The following is a 26,934-nucleotide window of genomic DNA, read 5'->3' on the forward strand; positions in this document are numbered from 1 at the left end:
AGCGTTACAGTAACAATGCCACTCTCGGCGCGCGTCGCTGACCGACTGCCAGCTGAAAATGGAGGCTTGTTTACAGTCAGTAGTTAGTTCCGTAGAATATGGGGCGAGCCGTTCGCTGAAACAAGAGGAAGTAGCTGCGCGGAAACGTAAAATAGGTTTTCTGACGTTCATATATTGCAGAGCAGCTGTAAACTCAGCCTGAACGACTCTCTCATTAAGTCACAGCAGTTTACGGGAGGAAGATGCTCTAGTCTGGGGATTAACTGGAGATACAGCAGCTGGCGGCCGTTTTCTCACTGAGCTGGATGCTGCCGATACAACAGCAGACAAGAAACTAACACAAACAGTACATCAGTACCTGCACTACCCACAATCCTCTCTTCTTGCGGTTCTAAGTCATTGCCCCGTCTACCATGTTCCATCAAGCCCTACCGGCTGCAGTTGGGATTCAGACCTGGGTTCGGGTCGCCTGCCCCTCTCACTGTGAGAGAAGAAAGTGACACATCCACAGGGAGAACATGCAGTTCCACACACTCCACCACCGTCTCCTGCCTGGATCTAACTTTCACTCTCCCGTTCTCTTTTTTATTTAGCTGCACTTTGTCCGTCGTACAAACCCATTGGGTTTTAGCATCGCACGCTTTCAGTTTCCCTCTCCCTTCATGACCGAGCAGCAGACTGACCTCTGCTCCGTCAGGATTCCCCCTCGGTCCCACGCTGACCCCTCTCAGTCCCGGCCGTCGTGTTCATTTGTTCCTACTGGCGACGGGAAGGCTGGCAGTGGTCGGTCAGGGAGTGTAGGTGAAGCCAGATGAAGGGAGTTCCTCCGTCCAGCGCCTGTCAAACACTGCGGCGGCTCTGGGGAAGAGAAGCTCAGTCCAAGCAACAGGAGACGAACGGTTCGCAGCACAACTTCAAATTTAGAGATAAATTGTTCACGATTGATGAGTAAGAACGTGAACCTACCAGCTTCTGAGGGCAGGTGCCGTATACTGATCAGTAATCAGAAAACGCGATGCAGTGACGATGTGATCAATGCTGAGTTTCCCCATGCTTTATTATGAGGTTCAGATCTTCCTGCTTTCTGCAAGTTCTTCTGAAAAATAACACTTTTATGGAATTGAAAAGCAGCAGAGACACTTATAAAAGAAATGGATGCAGGATTTAGAGAAGAAATGCTTTAAGATCCTTGAAATGACTGATTTCTGACGGACTCTTTCAGCTTTTATTCCTGGTTGTGTTGTTTTTACTGAGCTCCTTCCTGCTGTTTGCATTTATTATGAAACGTCTTTTCTTTGTGTTTTTTTTTTTTTTTTTTTTTTTTTACGAGCTGCGGCTTTATCTGTGTTTCTGTCTGTCTTTACTGGACCTGTAACGTCTGTCTGACGGCCTCTTTACAGCTTTCATGCGGCCGACTCCGGCGACCGCGCCGTCTGTTTACGAGCCACAGCCTCAGCTGAGCTGATACTGACGGTCGCCACGCAAACATCCGCCGCCGCCGACACAGAGCTCACTGAGATCGCTGCCTTCAGCCTGTCAGGGTTCATCACTCTGCCCTCGGAGGTTTCCCGTGGTCAGAGAGGAGCTGGCACGAGCACAGAGTCGATAAGATGTTAGAAATTGTATATGTTTTACAAACTGAGTCAAAGACGTGAACATTTTCTCACTTTAACTGTTTCAACCCATTTATTGTTCAGCAGCAGCAGAGTAAAGCCTGAGGGCCTCAACAGTCTCTCTTTCTCTCTCTCTCTCTCTCTCTCTCTCTCTCTCTCTCTCTCTCCCTCTCCGTCCCCTCCCTCTCCTCAGGCGAGTGTAAACAGTTCATCCACCTAACAGGATCCAGGATGCACTGCATCATTTGCATTGGACACCGCCTCCACCCTTCTGTCTTTCTGCCTGTCTGCTGGATCCCACCCAGCGCTGAGCGACGGCAGAGCGGTTCATCTTTAAAATGAACAAAATGAATTCCTGAAAGATCTGTTGCATCGATCGGGAACCCCGCAGCCTCCCAGGCGACAAGAGATTCTTTCAAGGCTTTTTGCCCCTCAGTTTCGTCTTCAGGATAAAACCCCCCTCGATGCTCAGAGTCCATCAAAATAGGCTGTTTAATAAAAGATCAATAGCAAACTGTCGGCAGGTCAGAAGCAGTGATCGGCCTGTATCATCAGGATGATGTGAGTTTGTCTTTCTCTGGATCCTGATCGGATCGCCTGAAGTCCTGCAGTTTCATTTTTCCACGCAGGTGTCCAGTCAGTTATTTTTTCTTTACCACCACACAAGTAGATGATTTCTTACTTTTCCTTTAAATATATGTAATTGCTCATCTTTAAATTCCTGGAACTTGCTGGTTTTAACCTCTAGGATGATGATTTAGATTCACTCATCCTTTATCCAAACTGTGTGGAAATTATTTTAATTTTTTAATATTTATGCTATTTATGCAAAGTTTGGCGATGAGTTTATAAACTACAGACACGTTTGGGTGAGGTAGAGGATTCGTTTGTTTAACTTCCTGGCAATAAATCTAACCTTAAGCAAGAAAAGCTGGACATTTCCTGATAGAAACTCACATAACTACCGCTGCTGTTCATCCCACAAATGCATGTTCGTTACACATGAGGCACATTTGAGGTTTTCCCATTTTAAAAACTTTGCTACTCTTATCGGTAAACCATTTGGAGCTGGAATAGATGTGCACACATAGCTCAAAGGTAGACTGATAAAAGATTGAAAAATGGATATTTTCCTTAAAAACAGAAGCGCTAATAGTTGATTTTTACGTAATGTAAAGTGAACGAACCAGTGAAACGCCGTTCAGAACTAGATCCCGGCTGTCAGAAACACTCTGTGGCGTTGTGGCTGTTCTCGGCCAATCGGATGCCTTCCTGTTGATATTTCATGATGGACGAGTCGCATTTCTCCAGCCGTGTCTGAAACGTTTGCAGACTCCGGCATGCGTCTGTTGTCCCGAGGCTGAACCGCCGCCTCTGTCCGTCCCGCCGCTCACATTCATTTATTGTGACGTCCGGACTCTTATCAGCCGTTTTCTAAGAGCCTCACGTTTGGAAATTGGGTCAGGCGAGGGACTCAGATTACGGAGGAAAGGTTATGAAACGTCACATTTTGAGCCGGTGGAGGTTGCTTCAGGCGCCGCCGCCGTCCAGCCCGGGTTCTGATCCGGGTTTCCTTCGAGCGGCGCCGTCTCCTGATGGCGCAGACCACGGGTCGGGGTGACATTTCAGAGTCAGGCCAGGTTAGCCACACCTGGGGCGGCCTGCTGTGTGTGTGTGTGTGTGAGAGAGTGTGTGTGTGGGTGCTGAGTAGCTGTGGAGACCGTATCAGGCAGCCGCTGGCCTATCTTATCACGCCAAGCTGCTCTGAAGGGACCATTGTGTGACGCCCCGGCGGCGTTTCACACTCGGAGCCATTAGCGTTTCTGCGTCTGCGTCGCTAAAGTGCTTCTCCTGGACGAACCGCGTATTGATGCTGCGTCATAAAGCAGGGTGAAGCTATCAGAGGAAAGCCGGCGTTGCCGCGGCAACAGGAGTCCCATTACGTGTGGCGGCGCGTCGTGACTCACCGATCGAAAACTCAAGTCAAACAGCCAGCTTAGCGTGTGCGTGCGTGTGTGAGCGCCGTCTTTAAGCCTCGGGCATCACGCCGCGCTTGACGGCAAAAGGTAAAAGGCCGTGACGGCGTGGAAGAAGTGGGCCGAGCGGCGTGCGGACGGGCGGCTCGGCGACGCTTCGGGGTTTGGTTCCGTTGAAGAGCAGCTGCAGGAGAACAACGCAGGTTAAAGGAAGATCTGATCGTCTCCAGCAGTCGGAGAAACGTTTCAGGACAGAATCGCAGAACAAGCGTCCTCAAGTCTTTAGCGTGAAAATAGATTCTGGTATTTTTTCACTTCATCGATGCTTCATGCATTTTAAAAACATATTTGACTCCATTTTTTTTGGACGGAAGAGGAGGAATCATATAGTAAACAATAGTTTTCACTTAAATGTTTTTATTTCTCAAGTGGAAACAGGAAGTTTTAGCCTGGATAGAATAGAGTAGAGTAGAAGAGAATGGAGTGGAATTCTTTGCAGTGATGCTCCACACACAGTATATCGAAGCCACATTTACACCTCTGGCTTATTTTAATAGCTAAGTTTTATTCTGTCTTATTCATATTCTTAACTTTTCTTTCTTTCTTTTTTTCATTTTAGTGTATGTTAATGTTAAATTACATCACTGCTGTTTTTTTTCCTCATTCTTTATTACTTTTAATTTGGACTAACTCCTGTGTGAGGAGAGGAGAGGCAGGGATGGATGTGTTTTTACTGAGTTTGACTTCTTATCTTTAAAACAATTCTTTCAAAAATCATATCTTATTTTAAAATTTTGATTAACTTGATGTCGTTCTGTTTTTTTCAGCTTCTGAAAAAGGTTTCTATCAAATATCTTTATGAACACTTAGAGCTGTTTTAATCATTTTAATGATATGCAGGTGTTTGTCCTCCTGAGCCACATTTCCTCCTGTTTCTGTCTCAGTAATCGGTAATCAGTGGTAAATTGATGTCCGTCACAGTCAAATGATCAAATGGTTTTGGGACACATCTGAACAGGGCCGTTTTCAGCCCCTTGCTTTCACAAAGCATTTCTATAAATAATTATACAGATAATTTCAACACCATATTTAACCATAAATGCTCAGAAAACTCGTAGAAAAGAGTGAATGTCAGTTTCTAAACACAAACCTCGTGTGTCATGTAATCCACGTGGCAGAAAACACTATTATGTGGCGCAATTAGATTCAGTAATAAACAGGGTTTATCACCAATATGCAGAATATTTCACATTTTTTTAGAAGGAATCGTGTTCAGTTAAACGCCTGAGCCTTTAATAGTGAAATATTTCAGTTTTTTGTTACATTCTGTTAGATTTTATCCCATAGAAGTGGCCGATGGCGTCCGTTCTCCATGGAGAAGGTTCTCAGTCTCAAACAAACCCGAGAGCAGAGGAGGAAACACATCTCCACACCGTGGCCTTCAGCAGCTTCAGTGTGCATCAGTTTGCATTTTAGATCTCAGTATTTTACAGAGAGCAGGGACATAAAAGTAAGCTATGAGCCGAGAGCAGCAAAAAACTGCCTGGGAGCAAAGTGAAGTCCAGGCTGAGAGATGGGAGAGTGAAACCGTGCACAATAAAGGCTGCAGAAATGGTGTTTCCAATAGGATGGCTCCATACGTTATTCATTCACATTTAGACACCAAACTAAAGTCATGTGGTTTGTTGCATTTCTGCATGCAGAGCTGCAGGTGCTGGTTGGTGTGTTTCTGCATCACGAAAATGAAAATGTTAAAAATGTTCCTTCTGTGCTTTCAAAATGTTGAACATGTGGAGGACAGTATTTCATTGAATGTGACTTTTCCATGAAGGGAATCATTTGGAGTTGTTGTCAGTCTAATTCGGGATCAAATCTGAAGCACACTGAGTTTGAAACACCTAGAATCCAGTGAAAAACGTCGATCTCCACATAAGAAAGGTCGTTTTTTGAGGTGAATTCATGAAGTTGTGAATCTGCCTGAGCCGTCATCTGCAGGAGGTGAAAGAGCCTGAACCCTGCCTCTCCTCCTCTCCTCGCTGTGTTTGTGTTTTATGGAGGGCCTGATAGTTTTCTCGGTGCCGGGTCAGGGGCAGGTCGGCGGTTCTCGGAGTGGCCCGGGTCTGGCTCTGCGGGCCCGGGCCGCCGGCCCGGCGCAGAGGTCCGCTTTGAGGCTCTCAGTGTGATCCGGCCGTGTTTAGTCTAGCAGTCCGACATGTCACACACCGCGCTCATTTGGTCAGGAGCTGTTTCAACAAGACGCCGCTATTCCTGCGGCGGCCAGGTGAAAAAAAAAAGAAGAGGGGCGGCGGTGATTGATTGAGCGGGACGAGTCAGCGAGGCGCTGCCAGCGAGACGGAGTCTTCTCCCAGAATACATCTGCAGCCGTTCTTTCACTCTGAGACACTTTAAGAAATGCTGCTTCACAATAAAGCAGAATTCACCGCAGGAAGCTGTTGACCTCATTTCTAGAGAGTTTCATGTCTGTGTGAACTTTTTTCTAGAGGGATCCTGATGTCAGTGAGGCAAATAAAAGTCTGTTAAAGCAAAGCTTTTAAACTGAAAGCCTCAGTGTGGTTCCAGACAATTTCAAATACTTTTTTTTAAACAAAAAAAGGAAAACAGATGCACTTTTTCTCCCATTTTTTGCCTTTTTAATAAGAAAAACAGAACATGAATTACTTAAATCACATTTAAACCAAGAGAAACGACAAAACCAATATATTAGATCAGCACACTGTCAAAGGGTGAAAAGCAACATAGCTTAAATAAAAAGGCTTTTCTGTCTGAAACTAACTCCAGGAAGGACGCCGTGTGACCTGAAACCTCCGCGCTCCGCCGGTCATCACCGCTCTCCTTCAACAGATCGTCCATGTATTGATCTCTTATCAGATCAGCAGCCATCTGAAGAAAAGGCTTTTTTTTTTTTTGGGACGTCGAGGGTCACCCGACACTGATCCCACTGAGCCGATGGATTGGCGGTGTAAAGGAGGGCGGTTCCTAAGCATTGTTGTAACACTCACACACACACAAACACACACACTATCAGCCCACCTGGACGGCGGGAGCTCCATAGTGCAAAGTACTGTATGCAAATCCTGCCGTAGTGCGTCTCTCCTCCCCGCCACTGTGAAAGTAACTGAGCGAGCGTCTCGCCCATCTGCTGTCCTGAACTGGGAAAATCTTTTCAGTAAGAAGAAGTGAAGCAGAAACACGTCATCATCACTATTTTTTTTTTTGTCTTTCTTTCTTGTTACCACAGTTTCTTTGCCTTTTTTCAGTTATTTTTTTTTTTCCTCATTTGTGCTTCAGCAAAGACAAAATGCATTTTTTTTTTCTCTTCATATTAACCAAAATAACAAACCACTTTTCAAATGTACAAACTTCATGAGCTACATTTACATTGACGGATGCCTGATGGAACAAAAAAAAACAAACAAACAAACTAACAAACAAACAAAAACAAAACGCTGAACAACATGTTGTAACACAGAAACATGAGCTTAACTGTCTCCCATTTGCAGTAACCTGAACCTCAAGCTCACGTCGGCGTTGTAACCGGTCGACAGAGCGCGCTATATACGATATATTAAAATTTATCCCCTTCATAAATAAATGCAAATATCCTTTCTGCCCCCACATTACTTGTATTTACATGTTATACAGAGCTAATTGTTGCCTCGCAGTGTCCCTGAGACACGGCCCGACTCTGAAGACCAGACTGACTCTTTATTTTCTGTCCTCTTGTAACCAACAGGCCTCCTCTAGTCGGTGTCGGCGGGGAAGAAGAAGAGAGAGAGAGAAAAAAAAAAGGGTGAAAATGTTGTTTGGTCTGTCGAATGCGGCGGCCATTTCAGACAGGCGTCCCTTGGAAGGCCGCTGGACGGGAGCCAGAGAGGGAGGGAGGGAGAAAGAAAAGAGGAAGATAACGAGAGCCCGGTGTCCATTTTGGGAAAGGCAGAGAGAAACAGAAGTCTCCATCTTGGCTCACCTCTGCAGATAGGTGTGTGTGTGCGTGTGCGTGTGTGTGTGTGTGTGTGTGTGTGGGGGTGTGTGTGTGTGCGTGTGCGCATTAGGAGGCGTTGAGCACCGAGCGGCTGTACAGAGTTTGGTAGTAGGCCCCGGAGTCCATGGCGGCCGGGCCCGGGCTGTCGTAGATCTGCTTGGCGCCGACGGGCGAGCTCCCGGCGTAGCTGTTGTAGGCCATCACCTGGTCCTGGTAGGACTTCAGGTCCATCTTCTGCTCGTTGGACATTAGGTTGGTGATGGAGAAGGGGTGGTTGAAGTTGTAGTGGGGGTCCAGGGACTTGAGGGCGTCGTTCTGTAGGTCCATGTGCTGCTGCATGGCGCCGGGGAGCAGGTGGGGGCTGCCGGAGAGAGGCTGGGAGTGGAGGAGCGGGTTGGACGCCGAGGAGGCCGACAGGGCCAGGGAGGACGGCGGGATGGAGGAGGAGGTGGAGGAGGACGCCGGCAGGGACACGGGCGGGCTGTGGAGGTGCGAGGAGGACAGCGGCGGGCAGTCCAGCGGGACCAGGCTGCTCCGGGGCAGGGGCTGGTCGTCGGACGACCCCGGGTGCGAGTTGTCAGAGTGGGCGGAGTCGGGGCCCTCGGACCCCTCCGCGGGGCTGTGCTGCTCCCCCAGGTGGTCGGCGCCGTGGCCCCCTTTCCCCGAGCCGCCCTCCTGGTTCTTCCCGGCCTTCTTCGCCATCTTGTCCTCGATCTTGAAGCGTTTCTGGCGCCGCAGGTAGCAGCCGTTCTCGAACATGTTTCCCGACTGGGGGTGCAGCGTCCAGTAGGAGCCCTTGCCCGGCTTGTCCGGCGAGCGAGCCACCTTCACAAAGCAGTCGTTGAAGGAGAGCGAGTGGCGGATGGAGTTCTGCCAGCGCTGCTGGTTCTCGCGGTAGTAGGGGAACAGGTCCATGATCCACTGGTAGATCTCGTTCAGGGTCAGCATCTTGCTGCCGCTCTGCTGGATCGCCATGGTGATGAGCGAGATGTAGGAGTACGGGGGCTTGGCGTGGGTGAGGGAGCGCCGGTAGGGCTTCGGCGGGATCTCTTTGGGCCCGGCGCGGTTGAGCGAGGCGGTGGACGGGTACCCCAGCTGGCTCATGGACTGGCCCATGTTCTGGTAGTGAGACAGGGAGCCCAGGGAGGACGGCGCGGCGGGGCCCAGCTGGGTGAGCGGGCCCGAGCCCAGCGAGGACGCCACGGGGGACAGGGACATGTGGCCGGGGCCCGAGCCCATGGAGGCCAGCGGGGAGCTGCTGAGGCTGGAGCTGGGGTACGCCATGTTCATCCCGGCGGGCGCCGCCGTGGCCGGGTTCAGGTTGATGTAGCTGTTGATGGTTCCCATCGAGCCCATGGAGCCCAGACCGGAGTTCATGGTGCTGGGAGAGGAATACATCTGGAACGGACGGAAACCACAGAGAACATGGTGTGACTTCGAGGAAGAACTCCCAAAAAAATGAAAAACACATCATAAATATTTAAATGGTCTGATAAGAGGTCACAGGAACGCATCTGCTGCTTAATTACATCAATTTAAATTCTCTGAGCCGAATGAATATGGAGGGAAAGAGACTCGACTCTCCATTTAAAAAGCGACTCCTTATCAATGCACAATGAAGCTCTCAGTGCGCGCGGGGAGGACATGGATTTCACACGGCGATGTTAACCCGAAAATGCGTAAAAAGCGCGTCACGGTGCCTCTCAGTGCAGACGGCCTCCGACGCCGCTGCCATGGAAAAAAAGCAACAAGTCGTCCTGCTTTAGAGCCAAAGTGAGGAGAAAGTTCACAATATTGAAGTAACTCTTTAAATTCGACCTGACGAATCTGGTTCAAACGAATTCCATGCGCCTTTTTATGGTGCGCTGAAAATAAATCCGCGCCACAATAAAGATACCTAACCTCTTGAAAGTTAAATATTATCCCGTTTTTATCTTCTCGGTAATTTCATCAGGTTGGAGTGAGGTGAGAAGTGAAGTTGCTGATGGAATTAGCTCCTAATTGAATTAGAGGGTGAAAAAGTCTCATTTCATTTGCACCTCAATCATGAAGCGACACATCAGCAGCTGTGGAGACACAATGGGAAAAAAAGGCCCATTGATGAGCAAATGGTTTTAAAAATAATAATAGAGACTTTCAAAATTGACCAAGACTACTTATATTTTAAATTCATGAGAATATAATTTGCAAATGTTATTTATAAAAACGAAATAATTTGAAAACTTTGTTCAAAAACAGAGAAATTTGATCTTCCTTTAAAATATTGCCCTAATATCCGTCAAATATAAGTAGAATTTTCCTCATTTATTTACTGCAAATTAACAGAAATTGTTTTGTTTTCTCGCTTACAGGTTACTGTTTTTTTTTTCTTTTTTGTGTGTGGTTTCAGGAGCCTTCATATAAAAGAAAAAGTGGCAAATTAACTATTTTATCGTATTTTGCTCTTTAAATTGTCCTCAATATCCTGTAATTGAAACTATTTGTGAATAATATAAACCAATAAATGCGCATTTATTATTTCACTATAGGATTTTAGCCGGTTTTAAGTATGAAGTCTTGAAAGAAAAGAAAACTGAAATAGAAATGTCTTTCACTGACAACCGTTAAGACTTAAAAACCATTATGTGTATTTCTTGAAGGCAGTTTTTTTGTTGTTGTTTTCTGTTTTTACCTCGCTGGCCTCACTGTAGAAAGTATTCCATTCTGGTAAATCATGGGCTTCCATCTTCACAGAGCTCAACATCCCCAATGCGGATCGTTGGAGGAGAAAGTTTTTGATCTGCGACCAGATTGCTTCAAAAATCAGAATTTAAAAAAAGAGAAGAATAAAATCCTTTGCAGGGCGAATAGTTTTCAGAGAAAATCCAAACAGAGAGGAAAATCCTTTCTGCTGAGAACGATTCTTGCGTTTTAAACAAACAGCAATAAGAAAGGAAAAAAGGTGACAGTCTGCTGCGCTCCAGAAACAGTTCGGTCAATATTTCTCATGTGTCAGTCATCCATTGTTCTGGAGCTTTCTCCGGGTCGCAGCTCAGCAGAATTCGGTTCTTCCTGCGGCCCGTTTCTCTCCGTCTGTCCGCCGGGGCCTCGGGACGCGGTGCGTAAAGATGGACTGAGCAAACAGAGTATCCTGGAGAAAGCTGGACTGCTCCTCTTATAAGTTCCCGGCGGCTCCTGCTCCGCCCCTGACATTTGAACGCCACGGGATCCAGGAAGGGGCCGGCAGCGGCCCGATGTGGCCCCCTGGCGTGCTGTATATTGGCCCCGTGGCAGCGCCTGGGCCACCCGGACGAGCAAGTGTCTTTCAGCGACCGACTGACTTCATTTGAAGTGTGTGCCAAAACTTTTAGCTTTCCAAAGCCCGGATGTGCTTAAACTCCCAAAGCATTTGTTAATCAAACACACGTTTATTCTGCATTAATTAAAAGAAGCAGTCTTTTTTGCCCATTTCTGCTACAAAAAAAAAAAAAAAAAAAAAAAAAAATCCATTTATTTTCGTTTTTAGAAATGCCTTCGTTTGTTTTTGAGGATTAGAACCACATACACACACGGAAAATACGCACATTATTTGTTATAGTATTTACGTCTACACAGCCCATTTCATTAAATTAAAAATATTTTCATTTTACTTTAACACAGTGTGTCCGTCATCCATTTTACAGCCGTCAGCCAGCATAGGTTTGGTGGCTTTATTGCTTCAAACCGAGCTGATCGCCATTAATCTGTTCGGGGAATTTTACAACAAACTGGTCAGGAGCATCAGAACGGCACGGATCTAATCAGAAATATGAAGGAAAAGCAAACCCCAGCCTCATGTGGACGAAAACATGAGCGGACCTGACCACGCAGCACTTTGGTTCGTGCGTAAAGTTTGCGTAAATGTTTTTTCGACATAAAATGCCAGTTTTTTTATATAATTTACACGAAAGATGCCCTTTTAAGAAATATTTATGACTTCTTTTTCTTAGCAAACAAGTTTTAAAAAAATGTGTTGTTCTCTACTCCCCGCATCACTGCACAGGAACAGTCAGATGCGCTTCGCAATGCGTATTGGAGGCGACTGAATATAAGAGACCTAATCTCCCTGAAGTCCTTTTACTATTGTTTCAAACGGGCATTCGTAGGATGGCGCTATGGAAAAGTACAATAAATAATGTAATCCTGCTGTAAGGCGAAGGGTCGGACCGGCGCTCTGCGGAATACACATCGGGCCTCGGTGCAGACGGAGGCCTGTGAATGTCAATGCCTCCGCCTAATGGCTGCTCAAAGGACATGTAATTGATGCGCAGGCGGGAGGTCGCCGGGATTAGACCGTCAGAATAGACCCCGAGGAAGAAAAAACACAGGAAGGGGTGTCAGCGCGCGGACTGGCCCAAAATATGCAGAAACATTTCAGTTTCTGCATTTCATTTCAGTGGATCTCTGGTGTGGCGGAGTTTACAGGAAACAGATCATCCACCTGAAGCCGCGTCGGATTTGCACAAACTGGAATTTTTACTTCTTATTTCCTTACTTTACTCCTAAAGTTTAAAACACCCACACTTTGGCAAATTATCACCTATTTGCCAAAATGCTTTCAAATCCATTAACATGTGGCAAAAGCCAACACCTCCACATCTGTAATGATCCAATTAAACCTGGAAGAGGTTATTTCTTCCCATCCGGACTAAAAGGGATTATTAGAAAAATAAAGCTAATGGCGGGGGGAAATGTGACTGGGGTGCTGTAAAATACACATTTTTAGTTTGTAGAGAAAAAATGAAGAAGGACATTTGCTTGACAAGGATAAGTTGCTAAAAGATTGCATTTAATCCTAAAGTAAACAGGCTCTAAGCAGCTCCTATTGAATCGTGCTCCAGAGAAGTGGGACATAACTGTGTCATTATTTATCTGTATGCTGCTTGGTTATAATGTGAAGCTTGATACATGAACGCGCATGCGTAAAAACGCATCAAAATCATGTTCCAAAAGTTTCCCCAAACTATTAATCCAATTACATGTCTGCATGTCACACCTGCAGCAGGACGGCCCGGTTTATTCTCTCTCCAGCGCGCGCGCGCGCTCCGCCCACTGACGCCTCTGTAATTGGTTTAACAAAAGCTTTAATGAGTTGAGACTGACAGAGGGATGGAATTTATGACTCCTCTCCTCCCCCTCAAAAAAGACATGCTACATCAGTCAACAACATACAGAGGATCTTCATGTGTTCCCACACACATTTGGAGTTATCCCATGCTGCTGCCGCGTGCACGCGCCTTCAGGCGTGGCGATGTCGACAGCGCCATCCTGTGGTCCCTGAGCTCGAGGGGCTTTTCTCCACCTGCTCATAGCGGGGAGATGCTTCACACTGTGCATACCGACTTCGACTGAAAGAGAATAAAATCTCCTTATTGAGATTCTAAAGTGCAGTAAAATTAGAAGTGCAACCCTCGAGGTGCAAAACACACACGCACACGCACACAGGCCCTCAGATTATCCTGTCCAGTGCAGCTGTGGATCATTCTCGGCTGATTTAAAACAGGAGCTCCGACACGCTGCGACCACGATGAGGAAACTTCATATTCAGAATATCTGAAGGCAGTCTGACCGTCCGACACTCCTGTTTTCACTCATTCACCCACTGATCTGTTGTGCATTCATTCATCCATCCTTACATGTATCCATCTGATCACCCTGCATTCTTTCCTTCATCCATCCATTGGAATGGAGAGCTGTTAATCTGTCCTTTTATCTTGTATTTTATCTTTTAACACTAAGAAATGCGCAGTTTGTCATTTTATGTTACTGCAAGAAGCTCAGTTCAGTTCCCTGTATGTCCCACATACTGACGAATCGACACTGACTTTTCTAGAGCTTTTTGGATGGATGTCAGCAATCTGGGAAAAAAGGGAAGCTTTGGGAATTCTGAGCCACTAATGTGAAGTAACAGATCTCAACAGCTTAGTGTTACTTTAACGGAGAAAAACTGGCAAGAAAATATGAGAATTCAATGATTTAAGTGAAGAGGCTGTAGAATCACAGGATTAAAGAGTAACTTTCAAATTTTCATTATTGGATTTGGGAAACAGTGATTAAAAAAAGTCAACAAAGCTCAACAACAGATTCAAGTTTCCATTCAATTTATTCCTGGTTTCTATTTTGTACATGAAGCTGCAAGGAAACCAACAGATCTACAAAAAAAGTCACATATAACTTGACCAAAAAAAGAAGGATGCAGAGAAAACAAAAAATGGCCTGTCATTTTTTTTTCTTCTTTTTATTTCTTTTTTTTTTTTAAACAAAGGCTTCGGGTAAAAAGCAAGGAGCCGCCTGACGGGCGATGGGAGGGAAACATGAAAGAAGCCACTGCACTCCTACTTCCCCTGAGGTTCCCGGACACACACACGGATGGTAAACATCTGAGAAAAGGCACTTAACCAGGGATTGCATGACGTATCAGTGCATATTAGACCTGACCTGCGGGACGCTCTCTCGTCACAGAAGCTGGAGACGCAGACGCACAGGAGAACACGCGGGCCTGGAAATGAGGGAGAGCTATAATGCTCCAGGGGTTTTCTTTCAACCGTGAAACGTTTACATCCAGAGACATCAGTTTGGGCATAAAGTTACCTTTGGTTTGTCTGTGCTTGTGTACTGATCAGTACCGACGGCACATAAAGAGAGAATCCACCCACAACACGACCATCAGACTGTTGGATTATTCAGATTGAAATGTGATATCCCTGCACTTTTTACGTGTCTGAAGTCAAAAACAACTATGACCGCACACGTTACAAATAACAGTGGTTCCAAACCTGGGGTCTGGGACCCCCTTTGTGGCTTTCCAGAGGGCGTCCGAGGCTTTGCCTCCAAACTAAAAAAAAAAAAAATAATTGCACACGTCAAAGTAAGAGTAGATAAAGACGCTTTCTAGAATTTGGAGCAGCGCAGTTCTTGTATGTTCACCACTGTTTTGGCAAAAAATAAAAAATAAAAAAAGGTTAAAACCCACCGAACAAGTGTTGCGATGAACATTTCTTTTGTGATTATAAGTGGAAATCAAAGTGAATTAAATCGAGGAACTCCTCTGCTTTGGATGGATTCTCCCTTTAGGAAACAAAAGGTTAGAGAAATGATACGCACTTATTTCATTACATATTTCAAACGGTTGCATATACTATGACTAAAGATTGCACATACATACTATTACAGTTCTTTACAGTATATAACATTTAACATTCTAGTATAAAATATAGTCCTAGGCCTATCAATAGATATCTTTTTAGTATACATTCGGGGTAAAGCGTAGGCTGGGCTGGATCCTGTGTGAAAGCGACATTTAAATACAGTTGAACAGAGTCTCTGCAGGCTGGTGGAGGCGTCCAAGGCTTCACTCTGCACAGCAAACATTCTCCTTTCTCCGCGTCGGCTTCCTTGAAAGCTGACGACAAATAAAGCAACAAAAACAAAAAAGAAAAGAAAAAAAAAAAAAAAGCACTGGCGCACAGAGAAAACGTCGTTACTGGCTTTCTGTCCGCATCTCGAGTCGGTTCGAATGTTTGAAACAGGACGATGATTCAGTCTTAAAGCAGGGGAACACAAAGCGCTCGAATCAGAGGTGAACTTTGTCACCAGAGCTGTGAGTTTCGTGTCAGTTGTAACTTGAAGAGGCTACATTCCGATCAGAAACGGGCGGCCGAGCTCGCCGCCCGCCCGCCTCTGACCCGGATGGCGCCGTGGCAGAGAACTTGGCGTTTGGTATGAAACAGACGGTCGAACCGTTAGGACCGAGTTAGTCAGAGCTGTGGCCGTGTGTGTGTGTGTGTGTGTGCGCGTGTGTGTGTGTGCGTGCGTGCGCTGCTGTGTGGAATCCCACCCGGCTCGCTCTTCAGCGTCAGTGCTGGGATTTTGTGCTTAACGCTGAGAGTTCGGCAGCGATCAAAGCTACACTGGCAGGAAGTGTATGAAGGGTCAGTTAAAGCAATGAACACTGTCACAACAGGCACGAGGAGCCAATAATGGTTGTATATTAACTGGTGGATCGTCAGGGCCGCAGACAATACAGTATACAGAGAAAACCTTTCTCTTTGATTGTAGTTAAAAAACATTAAGGTGGCAAAGTTAATAAACGATGTAAACACTGAATACAGATTCTATCAGGGACTATACTAACTGTGTTCTTGAGATTTTGAGCATTATTTAACTGATTTCATCTAGAAATGTTCAGCTGCATCAACCTGAAAGTGCGAACATTGCTTTAACTACCAGCAGAAGGTTCCAGCAGCACGACACCGACGCCGTTCAGCTCTTCACGCTCCGGTGCACGGGTCTCAGAACAGGTCTGCGGCTTGCTCGATTCAACGTTTGATGACTGATCCAAAGAAGTAGTGCGGGAAAGCCACGAAACTTATTCAAATAAAACTTTGTTTTACATTCTTAAATCCGGATAAACAGGATTGTTGTCAAAAAAAATTCGGCAAAGTCGATCCAAACAATAATGACTGTGCCTGTGACGGTGGATAAATCTGAGTGTTCTGGAGGTGCAGTTTGGACCTTTGACGGAATAATGGAGGTGAGCAGATGTGAGAGTCGAGGTGTTGCGTCTCTGAGCAGTTCCAGCGCAGACATCTTCAGGTATTGGTACGATCCTGGAGGGACACAAAGCGAGGCGATCAGATCAGTGATCAATCCGTCACGCTGGGCCTGTGAGACGACTAGATGAAATTAACAGGAAATACACGTCATGATTTAAAATATCTCACATGAAACTCACTTCTTATGGGGAGAGAGTGGATCAATAGATATGGGCTTTGACTCTTTAGTTCCAATACTTTATGAAATAAATGGCAAAGTTTTACTATTACTAATGTCTGCCCACTTCAGGATAAAACATTGAAATGAGTTCAAAAGTGTAACTGATTTATTTGGGGACTGAATGAGTTGGTTTAGCCTCGAGCTGAAGCCTCCCTCTGTAGTCTACTCTGTGGTGAGGCGCTGCCGTCCTGCTGCTGCTTGTGGACCTGCCTGTTGCTGTGTTCGGTCCTACTGGCGGCATAAACCACCATCACGTCTCCCTCTCTTTTTTCACCGTGACATCCCCGCTCCCGGTCCCGGCGCTGGCCCCGGCCCCGGCCCCGGCTCCGGATGCCGCTCCGCTCCCCGCTCCAGACGTGGGCGCAGCTCCGGGCCCCGAACCCGCTGCGGCCGCCGCCGAGGCCGCCGCCGTCGCTCCAGCTCCGGCTCCACCGGTGCCCAGGATGGTGGACACCTCACCCTGCATGAACGCCCACGGGGGGCTGTTGGGAGAGTTGTCCAGTGGACAGCGCTCCCCGCTGGGGCAATACACCTCCCCGTCGCCCCGCCGACCCTGGATATACATTCGGGTGCAGGGGAAGCAGAACCTGCATTGGACGAAATGAGAGGAAGACAACAGTCACACATTGCTACAGTCATGAGAGCAAATTCCTCAAACCAGAAGTCACACCAACCTGTGTCCCGGCACAGACGGACACTGGACAAAGTGTGTGTCTTCCAGTCTCTCGTGACACAAGGTGCAGGACAGCGTTGTCCCACTCGCATGGGTGCTGTTGGCAGATGCTGATCCCAGCTCCGAGGCACCGCTGTGGGGTAACGCCGCGGCCGTGGTGGCCGCCTCGGCCGAGGTGCTGGACCCCAGCGGCTCCCCTCCAGACCTGGCCGTGAGGGGCCGCGGCTGCCTGGCCGGAGAGGAGGCCGGTTTGGGGCTGGTCTGGCTCACTCCGCCGGCCATGGAGAAGGACACAGAGGCCATGCTGGCGCTCTTGCTGCTGCCAGCCGAAGAGTGGGCCTGGCTCTGCGCCTTGGGCTGGTTCTGGGAAGAGCTGAGCTCCCGCTCCAGCTCCGGAGTGATGAAGGGGGGGATCCCCATCCCGATCCCCAGCTGTCTGCGGCTCATCTCCGCCAGCACCGGGGCGGGGAAGATCATCTGGCTGCTCATGGGGGGCGTCCTGGTGGTCAGACCCCCCGGTATGCTCGCCAGCAGCCCGTGGGGAATCCCGGCGATGCTCTGACCCACCAGGCTGGGAGGGATGGCGGCGCCCAGCATCGGTCTCCGGCTGCCGCTGGGGCTCTGGCGGTTCACCTCCTGGGGCGGCTGGCCGTCGCGGTGCAGCCCGTTGGGCGGCACGCGGATGGCGGACGCGGCGCTCTCGCCTCTCCCTCCCCGGTCGAAGCGCTCGCCGTGCTGCCTGCCTCCGTCGGAAGGCGCCTCTCCCCTGGCCGAGCCGCTGTGCTTATTGGGCGACGGACCAGGTGACCTGACGTTCCCGTCCTGCATGCCGTGGGTCCGCTTCAGCTGGCGGGCGCTCGCGATCAGGAACTCGATCTGGTTCGCTCCCTCGTAGTTGACGCAGCCGCGGCAGACCACCTCGCTGAAGTCCCACACCACGGTCCAGGGCATCTTGGGCAGGTCGCAGAGGTAGCACCACTGGCGCCTGGAGGAGGAGGGGGACGACATGGCCGGACGGCTAGCGTGCTAACGGGCTAGCACAGGTTAGCTGCGTTAACCTATTTAGCGCAGACAGGTGCACGCCCTCTCTTCGCTCTCCGCTGGCTCCCCGGACGGACTCCGCTCCGCTCTAGAAAAGCATCCTACATCCTACAGATGTAAAACCAGCGCGAACTGTCCGGTTGATGCCGCTCTCCTTTCGGATATTTGTTTTGTTTACCCACTCCGGCCTACTCCTCTCTGCTGTCAACCGCTTCCCCGACAGACGCTGGGACTTTACGTAACCGCGCCCGATGGATTGTGGGAAATCGTGTTTTTCCAAACCGCGCCGCTCAAGCAAAACCCGCGGCTGGAGACCGCTCGCGGAACTACAGCTACCGCTGGCACGGAAGTGACGTCATGAAAGGTCACAGGTCATTCCGTGTCAACACATGTGCGTCTCCACAGCCATGCGTTTCCAGAGGCTAAACTTTTAATTCCAGTTTGTTGGCGGTAATTTAAAATCCCCCATAATGCCTAAAGACGTGTCTTCTTCATCGAGTGAAGATGAAGCGGACAGCTGCTCTCCTCCTCCCGGTGAGTCTGACCTTACTGTGGGTTGGAGCTAATGCGCGGATCGCATTAGCTACGAATAGTTTTTCCTCAGCCTCCAATGTCCGTCAAGATAAATCCACTACATTTATTTCACTGATCCTATAGGAACAAACACATGCTATACCCGAGAACATATCTGGGTGTGTAGCTGCACCATCATATTTGTAAGTGAGACGATTTACCTGTTTTCTAAAACTTTATCAGTCCAGATTTATAGATTTTAAAATGCTCATAACATTATAGCAAGCTAAATCTTAACATTGCAGACAGCCTGTAATAAATACTGTAATAAATACTCCACAGTCGTTTGCAGGCTGCTTTGAGTGCTGACAAATGGTTGATTCCTGATACACACAGCTCAGTAATATGCATGTGAATCCCACATAAACATTCTAAACATCTTAACTTAAGTGTTGTCTCCATTGATAAATTAAATCATGTTCCCAACCAAGAGAGAAACAAAGTGCACTTATGACTTCTCTCAATAACCCCAGTTAAACCATGATACAGATACTAAAATCTAATTCAGTAATAAAAGTTGATCAAGCTTTTTTTGAATGCTTGTGATGATGAACGTGTTTTAAATGGACCCACAGAGAAGAAGAACAGGAAGTACCAGTGTCCTGCGGACTTTGTGACGTTCTGCCACGAGCCCTGCAGCAGCACCCTAACAGACAGCCTCAAGGACAAGAACACAGAGTTATGGCTCATCAAGGCTCCCCTGAGCTTTAAACCAGAAAGGTGGGTTTGCTTTTATTGTCTCATGTCTTCAGTCAAACTTTAAACTCCACCACGCTCTGAACAAGCAGAAGCCTGAAGAAGTTATGTTTTTAATATTTATGGAATAAACCAGAGGCTTATGGTTTTCAAGAAGGCATTTTCAAACTGTATCATCATTCCTGCTACATCGTCTTGGACAATGTAATGTCTCAAGAGACTGAATGTTCCGGTGCAGTCATGCTCCAGATGCAAAGTTTTAATAAATATGACAGAAAAAGGTAATTGGCATACAATAACATTATTATTTTGAAGCTCAAATAAGTAAAAATGGAGAAAAAAGTCAATAGTTCTGAAACACAGCTCAGTCAGATGAAGGAGATTTGTTCTGGCAGATCAGAGCGCGCTGACCACCAGGACATCACACATCATGTAATCAGTATTCTGATCACAGTAATCACATGATCACCTGGTAGCGTACCAAAAGCTAACTCTTTTGGGGATAGTTTCTGTTTGTACAGTGTGAAGTTGAGATGAACTCTGTGATTCAAACAACGCAAACGGAATATAAAGAAATGAACTGAACTAAATGCCAAAAACCCAGAATTATTTTTAAAGAGTCAGAAGAACGCGCCAGGCGCCAGTAGCAGAGCGCGGACTCTGTCTGAGCTTCTGTTTGTTTGTTTTCATGAATCATACTGGAGAAGTGAGCAGTGGTTCTGTTGCGATGTGGGAACTTGAAGTGCCGGTGCAGCCAGCAGGGGGCGCTCTGGGCCAGTGCCGAGCCGAAATGTTGTGACTCGCTCCTAAATTCAGCAGCAGGCTGCAGAAATCCGGCCGAGGGTGTGAAGCTTTGAAGCTTTGGAGTGTGACCTCGCTCGCCCTGCTCTGCTCTTCCAGGTTCGGCGGCCTCAAAGTGCCGCTCGCCGGCCTGCAGACGCTCAAGGTTCCTGACGCCGCGGCGGGCGGCGTCCAGCAGATCTACAGTATCCTGGCATCGGACCGCTGCCCCTCGGAGCTCCGCCTGCTCACCGCCGGGCAGACACCCGCAGACGAGATGGTCTTCAGCCCCGCTTTCTCCGGCCAGCTCAACGTGTGCGAGAGCTACGGGGACAGCAGCGCCAACCAGGCCCCCCGGGTGATCCCCGCCGCCCCGGCGCCCGCCATCCCGCCCGGCCTCAAGCAGCGCTTCCACCCCTTCGGCAGCAGGACGCCCACGCTCACCTGCGTGGCGGAGAACGAGGTGGACGGGGCCGCCCTCGGCCCCTCGTCTGCAACCCTGCGCCCTCTGGTGGTCAAACGGTTCATGGAGGACGCAGAGGAAGAGGAGGAGAGCAGGACGAAGAAGAAGAAGAAGAAAGAGAAGCGGGTGAAGACGGAGCACGACGAGGAAGCGCCGAGGGTGAAGCAGGAGCCGGGGGCTGCGCTCCCGGAAGACATGCTGAATTTACTGATGGGCGACGACTTCCTGGAGGACCAGCAGTCGGAGGAGAAGAGGAAGAAGAAGAAGAAGAAAGAGAAGCAGGTGAAGACGGAGTATGAGGAGGAACCACTGACGGTGAAGCAGGAGCCGGCGGCCGCACCCCCGGAAGACATGCTGAATTTACTGATGGGCGACGACTTCCTGGAGGACCAGCAGTCGGAGGAGAAGAGGAAGAAGAAGAAGAGGGACAGGGAGCGGGAGGAGGTGGAGGAAGGACTGGAGCCCAGCGCCTCGGTGAAGCTGGAGCAGGTCGTCGTCAAATCCGAGCCCGTGGACTCCTGGTACAGCGAGGCAGCGGAGGCCTCCGCCAAGAAGAAGAAGAAGAAGAAGAAGAGCAAAGTGGAGGAGGACTAGTCAGAGCTGGCTCTCATTTCACTGCTTTACTCCGGTTTATTGATGCTTCGTGGAGAGAGAACTCGTCCTGGAAGAGTTGAACGAAGTGGATTTATTTACAGACGAAGCAGCTGAAGTGAAGCAGCGTGTGAAGGAGCGAGAGTCGGTCCAGTCTGCTCTGTTTCTGTCACGTTGAGACGATTTTATAGGATCTTGATCCAGCATTGTGTTTAATTACTCGACCCTCAGCTTTTGGAAAACTGCAGCTGACATAAAGTGAAAGAAGAGGATTTACCAGGTCGTGCTTTTGTAAATCGCCCGAGTCGTGTTTTGGAAAAAGGAACGAATGTGTGCAGAAAACACGTGTTACTGAGTGATTAAAGGAAAAAGAAGTAAAATCCCGTCGTGCAGTGAGACGCAGTGTTTTCCTCTGAGAGCCGTGATTTCAGGCAGAAGGAATGAAACACGGATTCGTGTTCTGACTCACTCCGGTTTGTTCGCTTCATTCAACAACAAGGAAACATCCTCAGCAAGCGCAGGCAGAGAGCGGCGCCAGAAACCAGATCAGGTTAAGGCAGGAAGGGAAACGCGGATCAGTCTGAGGGAAGGTTTAGGAGAATTATGGCGACTTATGTTTATGATCCATTCAATGTTTTCAACCTTAAAAAACCCAAAAATACAGTCATTTAAATAATGTCAATGTGAAGCTTAGGTTTGAGTAAGTTTACAGTATGTTAAATTGTTTTTTGAAGATCAGTAGAACCACAGCTAGAAAATAATCAAACAAAAAAAACTGCCAGGATTTCATCTCAAAGCCACTTCTGCTTTTCTGATACACACTAGATTGATGCTTTTCTTCGCTCTACTATAGGAAGCAAAGCATTACACTTATATAACAGTTTTTTTTAAATTTGGTTTTACAGTTTCAGATTAGTTGCGTTAAATTAAATTTAAATAGAAAACAACGCTTTCTTCTCGTTACTGCCACATCTGGGAAATCCGAGGCTCAAAATGAAGCACGGTTCAAAACAGGCCTTTTCAAGAAGTGACAGGCTGATTAAATTGTGTTTCTTTATTGAAACATGTTTTTATGTCAATTTTTTTTTTGGGTGGAGATACATTGAAATGTCTAAGTACTTAATAATTGTTCTTTTATTATCTTTTGGTCGCAGCAGTTTTCAGTTATTTTTATCTGATCATGTGAAAAAAGAGTAAACATTTAGGCTTGTTGGGGGAAACCTAATTAAAATACTATGTTCTGTACAGTTTCCCTGTTCACACTGTTTGATCAGGCGTCATTAAAATTTTTCGTCTTGAGGAACGTCATAACCGACGCCAGGTTTCGTGTTGTAATACAAGCTTTCTCCACAAGGTGGTGCATTGAGTCACTTCAGGATCATTATTATAATAACTGAACTCTTAGTTACTTCATTACAGCAACTAAGTGACTGCAGTAGAATTAACTTAGTAGTTATTTAAAGAAAAGAAAAAGTCACCTTGGAAAGTCAGTGTTGCAAGACGAAGCGGGAATAGAATCGAATTATTAATCCCAGAAGAAATGCTTTGAAGCAATGCTCCACACACAATAAATAGGAAAGAACCTCAAATATCGAATAAGACAGGATGAAACTATAATAATGCTGGATATTGAGGTGTAATGTTAATACAAACAGAATGGATGAAGTTAACCATAAAACAACAAAAGCAGTTTAAAGGAGATATTGAGTGTCGGAGCCGCAGGAAAGAAGGATTTCCTGCTCTCTTCTGCTGTGCTGGTTCAGTAATCGAGAGGTGAGATAACGAAGCAGACGGCTCTTAATAAAGAAGATAACCTCACTTCGATGTTAGAATGAGATACACAGCACCGATTCTCACCACATTTTTTAGATATAATGGATTTCAATTTCTTTCAAAAATTTTATTTTAATTACTTTTGTGAAAAATTTGTGAACCTCTTTGAGTTGCATTACATCGTCTGAAACCTGATATGTCAAAACATTTCCTCCATGGAGTGATTTAGAGGTGCATAGTGACTACAGAAAAAGCTTTTCCAGCTCTGACAGGGAGATGGCGCCAGACTCCAGATTGTTTCCTCTGAGGAAGAACATCTAACAACCTCTGAACAACCTCTGAGCTCATGGTTCACACTCCACCGGCTCGTTTTCCTAATGCAGCGCCGATCTTCGCAGAGCCGTCCAAACGCATGAAAGCAGGATTTATTCTCCTCTTTCTCTTCGCTGCTTCTCGGCGTCTCGTTTCTTTGAGTTTCAGGTGAAAAAATCTGAGTCCAGCTCTGCATCCTGCTCCTCTTCCTCCTCCTCCTCCTCCTCCTCCTCCTCCTCCTCCTGCTCTGCACCGGAGCATGGTCCTGCTTCCTAATGAGCTCAGGCACCTCTGCTGCTATCACACTCTCACCATCTGTAGTAACCCCCTGCTCAGTCTGCACCGATCCAGCCTCGCCAGCACGTCTGCATTTTTCACGCCGTCCAATTAAACCCAAACATAAAGAAGAAAAATATGTTTGGTTGTTGTTTTTTTTCCCCATAATGCCCTGTGCAGTGTGAATTTGACAGGCTTTCGCCATTATAACATCACGTCTTTGGGTTTAGCAGGCAGCCATTAAAGCACAGAGCCACAGATGTCAGAATGAGGATGAAACGCTTCTCTGTGAATCACATCTAATGCCAGACTTTTGTGAATCCTCACAGGTATGTTGAATGTGTGTGTGTGTGTGTGTGTGTGTGTGTGTGTGTGTGTGTGTGTGTGTGTGTGTGTGTGTGTGTGTGTGTTTGTGTGTGTGTGTGTGTGTGTGTGTGTGTGTGAGAGAGAGCCTGTGTCTGTCCGTCCCTGGGAGAGGGATCCCTCCATACTGTGGTTCTCCCCAAGATTTCTTCTTTTCCCACTGGGTTTTTGGAGTTTTTTCTTGCCGGATGTGAGGGTCTAAGGCGGTGGTTGCTTCGTTCTGTCTCGTTACTGTAAATATTGACATATTACCATTATGCTTATTCACTGTTTTTACTTTTACCGACAAATGTAACATCTTGAAGCCCTCTGAGGCAACTGTTGTTGTGATACTGGGCTATACAAAAATAAATTGATTGATTGATTGATGATTGTGTGTATCTGTCTGAGCCTGAAATCTGAAAGGAAAGATGATTTTTATTGGAACAATCTTCAACACTCCCCATTTAAAGACGCATTCTGATGTTTTTTCAGGAATTTGAACCGTCAGCCGCTCATTCCAGACTAATATAAAAATCCATTTTTTAATACAATTAATTGTATTTCTGACTGTATGAAAGGAGACCCAGTTAATTTTTCACTTAAAAAAATGCCGACTTTGTGAAACTGCACCACAAAGGCTCCTCGGTGAAGCCAGCTGCTCCACTGTTTCTCGCCTCTGCAGGTCCAGGTCCTCGATGTGCTCCCGGCGCCACGCGGCCCTGTAGCTTCTGTCAGACTGTCAGACTCAGGCTGTGGCTCAGGTGGTCGGGCAGCTTGTCTCCCGACCCCAGGGTCAGCGGTTTGAACCCCCGTCTTGCTCCAGTTCAAGTGTCCTAAAGCTAACGGCTGAACCACGTGTTCCTCGCGTCAGGCAGGAGGCAGTGCTGTCACAATCTAACCTGCAGGAAGAACATGAAGACTCACAGAGAGCTTTCCATCAGAGCAGCCGCTCCACTCTGAGCCCATTAAATTCCACTTGAACCTCCCCGGAGCTGCACAGCTATCAGGAGGGGGAAAAGAAAAACCCTTTCTATTCACATTTGAAGTGACATGTCTTCACCGCTCGGCCGGCTTTATTTGCTACATGTGGAAACTCAACCAGTTTCAGATGTTAAGTTCGACTTTCTGCTCGGTTGTTGATGGTAAGAGTGAGTCACGGCGGATCGGTTTGTCCACGTGGTGCAAAGAGACCGAATTTCCAATAAAGAGCAGCGTTTCACTGAGCGTCTCGATACAGTCAGGCCTCGTCTTCATGGAAATAGTTTATGCATTTCAGAGTCACATTAAAACTACATTTTTAAGTAGGGATATAGACCGGAGTGTGATTTTAAAACTGTATAAGTAATGAAGAACAACCCCCCATCCCCCTCCAGCGCTGTGCATTTATAATACCGTCTGAGCTGAATTAAACATGAGACGGTTTGGAGCTAAAATCCCTCTTATGAAGTGTGTTTCACTGTGTTTCCTGTTTGTTTAGTTCTGACGGTGTGTGAATATTTCACCGTCACCGAGTCACTCTGGAACACAGCCAGTCAAAACAGACCTCCAGTGAAAATAACTGCCAAAAAACTGATTGATCAATCTCAAAATGTTCATCTTTTTTTACAGAAAAGTTTACTTTTTATAAACAGATTCGCAAAGAAGGAGCTTTTACATTCCATTGCTTTGTCTCAGTCACTATTTCCCTCAGCTTCTCAAATCAACAATATGATATTAAGATTAAAGAATGGTTTATAGTTCACTGTGTTTCCAAAGTCACCTCTTGGTTAATTAACCATGATTGACTCAAAAAATATTAAAAAGATATTCCTTCACTGTCAGTGATGTTGGTCTGTCTGTGTCAGTGACATGTGGAGAGAAATAATAAAGCATTTCAAAAGGTTAAAAAGAAGATAAAATGGCTAAAGAATATCAAATAATAAAGGGTTAAAATGGGGAAGCAGCAAAAACAGCTACGACTAGTTAAAAGGGTCTAAAACCTAAAACAACTGAAAAAATATAATATTTCATAAAAGGTCAAGTGGCTGATAGAGCCAAGTCTACTGAGCTGGAAAGTCAACCATCGAACAGGGATGAAACCGATGAAATATCCAAGTTTAAAAAATAAATTAAAAAGGAAAAATTTGAAGCAGTTAATTCAGCAGGTAATTCAGCTAAACCCACTAAAACAGGTAAAACTGTCCCAACTTCAAAAAAGTCCACATAGTTAAATTAATTAAAAACCACCAAAAACAAAATGTTTTCAATAAGCTGTGAATATTGTGATTGTTCAGTCAGATAAAACTGCTTGTTTTTCAGTAAATCCACTGAAATGATGACAAGAAATAAATGAAACTGTTAAAAGTGTGAAGGAAAAGTTCAAATGTATCTCAAACATCTGTAACCACTAAGAAGAGCATAGATACAATGTGAAGATTACGTTTGTAAAAAGTGGCGATTAATCAACACCATTAAATTGTTGGTTTTTTTTTTCTAAATTTACTGAAAATGTCATCAATGTAAAGCTGCTAAAAAAAAAAAAAAAAATCCATTGTCCTGAGTTGGAGCTCTGGAATTTCATCAATGCGGCTTGAGATACAGTATTTTTTAAAGAATAGAAACTCCTGAAAAGCTTCTTTGAGTGCAAACGTTTCATCGACCGTGTGGAGCAGGAAGCTGTTAAAGCTGCGTTTCCTCCCCTCTGCGTTCGGCCTCTCTGCTCCGACCGCTGCTCATTTACAACATTTCTGCTTCTTGCTTCCAAAGATTAAAAAAAAAAACTCTTAATTGGTCTCTTCTTAGGAAAGTAGATTCAAATGAGCCCTGCTGGGAACCTTCCAGAGGTGTTGAATGAGTAATGATCGGGGCTTCGCTGTCAGCCCCTCTCAGGGTTTCCTCTGACCTTTAGCCTGGCGTTCTGCAGAACGCCGCGGCTTCATGGAGTCTGCAGCAGATCTGAACCGTTTCAGCGGATTTAGCGGCTTCAGAGCCCGTTCCCGGTGTTTAACGGCAGTGTTGTGGTTCCGCCGAGACGCGGCGAACAGTTC

General features: G+C 46.7%; 3 protein-coding genes across 4 annotated transcripts; 1 reads left to right on the plus strand and 2 right to left on the minus strand.

Moving 5' to 3' along the window:
* Nucleotides 1-6,497: 6,497 nt before the first annotated feature.
* foxa3 (forkhead box A3) lies at nucleotides 6,498-10,699 on the minus strand. Its single transcript, XM_030108806.1, has 2 exons — nucleotides 10,264-10,699; nucleotides 6,498-8,990 (listed from the first exon to the last, which is right to left on the minus strand). Exons 1-2 carry the CDS (start codon nucleotides 10,333-10,335, stop codon nucleotides 7,659-7,661), a joined length of 1,404 nt encoding a protein of 467 aa, XP_029964666.1. The 5' UTR covers nucleotides 10,336-10,699; the 3' UTR covers nucleotides 6,498-7,658.
* Nucleotides 10,700-13,694: 2,995 nt separating this feature from the next.
* On the minus strand, nucleotides 13,695-18,102 carry irf2bp1 (interferon regulatory factor 2 binding protein 1). Of its 2 annotated transcripts, none has more exons than XM_030108809.1 (3): nucleotides 17,060-18,102; nucleotides 16,660-16,972; nucleotides 13,695-16,219 (listed from the first exon to the last, which is right to left on the minus strand). In XM_030108809.1, exons 1-3 carry the CDS (start codon nucleotides 18,064-18,066, stop codon nucleotides 16,202-16,204), a joined length of 1,338 nt encoding a protein of 445 aa, XP_029964669.1. In that variant the 5' UTR covers nucleotides 18,067-18,102; the 3' UTR covers nucleotides 13,695-16,201. The 2 variants fall into 2 exon arrangements, with proteins under 2 accessions (XP_029964669.1, XP_029964668.1); XM_030108808.1 differs by having other exon boundaries at nucleotides 16,596-16,972.
* A 222-nt stretch (nucleotides 18,103-18,324) lies between these two features.
* polr1g (RNA polymerase I subunit G) lies at nucleotides 18,325-23,961 on the plus strand. Its single transcript, XM_030108810.1, has 3 exons — nucleotides 18,325-18,633; nucleotides 19,248-19,392; nucleotides 20,269-23,961. Exons 1-3 carry the CDS (start codon nucleotides 18,570-18,572, stop codon nucleotides 21,203-21,205), a joined length of 1,146 nt encoding a protein of 381 aa, XP_029964670.1. The 5' UTR covers nucleotides 18,325-18,569; the 3' UTR covers nucleotides 21,206-23,961.
* Nucleotides 23,962-26,934: the final 2,973 nt, after the last annotated feature.

This window comes from Salarias fasciatus, chromosome 14, assembly GCF_902148845.1.
Source record: "Salarias fasciatus chromosome 14, fSalaFa1.1, whole genome shotgun sequence".
NCBI lineage: Eukaryota > Metazoa > Chordata > Actinopteri > Blenniiformes > Blenniidae > Salarias > Salarias fasciatus.

What these genes read in the sequence shown, in the direction of transcription:
- irf2bp1 (XM_030108808.1), bottom strand. Translation starts at nt 18,066, where the DNA reads ATGTCGTCCCCCTCCTCCTCCAGGCGCCAGTGGTGCTACCTCTGCGAC. An exon ending in CCGTCTGTGCCGGGACACAG is followed by an intron (nt 16,973 to 17,059) that starts GTTGGTGTGACT and finishes CGTCCAATGCAG; the next exon opens with GTTCTGCTTCCCCTGCACCC.
- foxa3 (XM_030108806.1), bottom strand. Translation starts at nt 10,335, where the DNA reads ATGTTGAGCTCTGTGAAGATGGAAGCCCATGATTTACCAGAATGGAAT. An exon ending in TCTACAGTGAGGCCAGCGAG is followed by an intron (nt 8,991 to 10,263) that starts GTAAAAACAGAA and finishes CGTCCGTTCCAG; the next exon opens with ATGTATTCCTCTCCCAGCAC.
- polr1g (XM_030108810.1), top strand. Translation starts at nt 18,570, where the DNA reads ATGCCTAAAGACGTGTCTTCTTCATCGAGTGAAGATGAAGCGGACAGC. An exon ending in CAGCTGCTCTCCTCCTCCCG is followed by an intron (nt 18,634 to 19,247) that starts GTGAGTCTGACC and finishes ATGGACCCACAG; the next exon opens with AGAAGAAGAACAGGAAGTAC. An exon ending in CTGAGCTTTAAACCAGAAAG is followed by an intron (nt 19,393 to 20,268) that starts GTGGGTTTGCTT and finishes CTGCTCTTCCAG; the next exon opens with GTTCGGCGGCCTCAAAGTGC.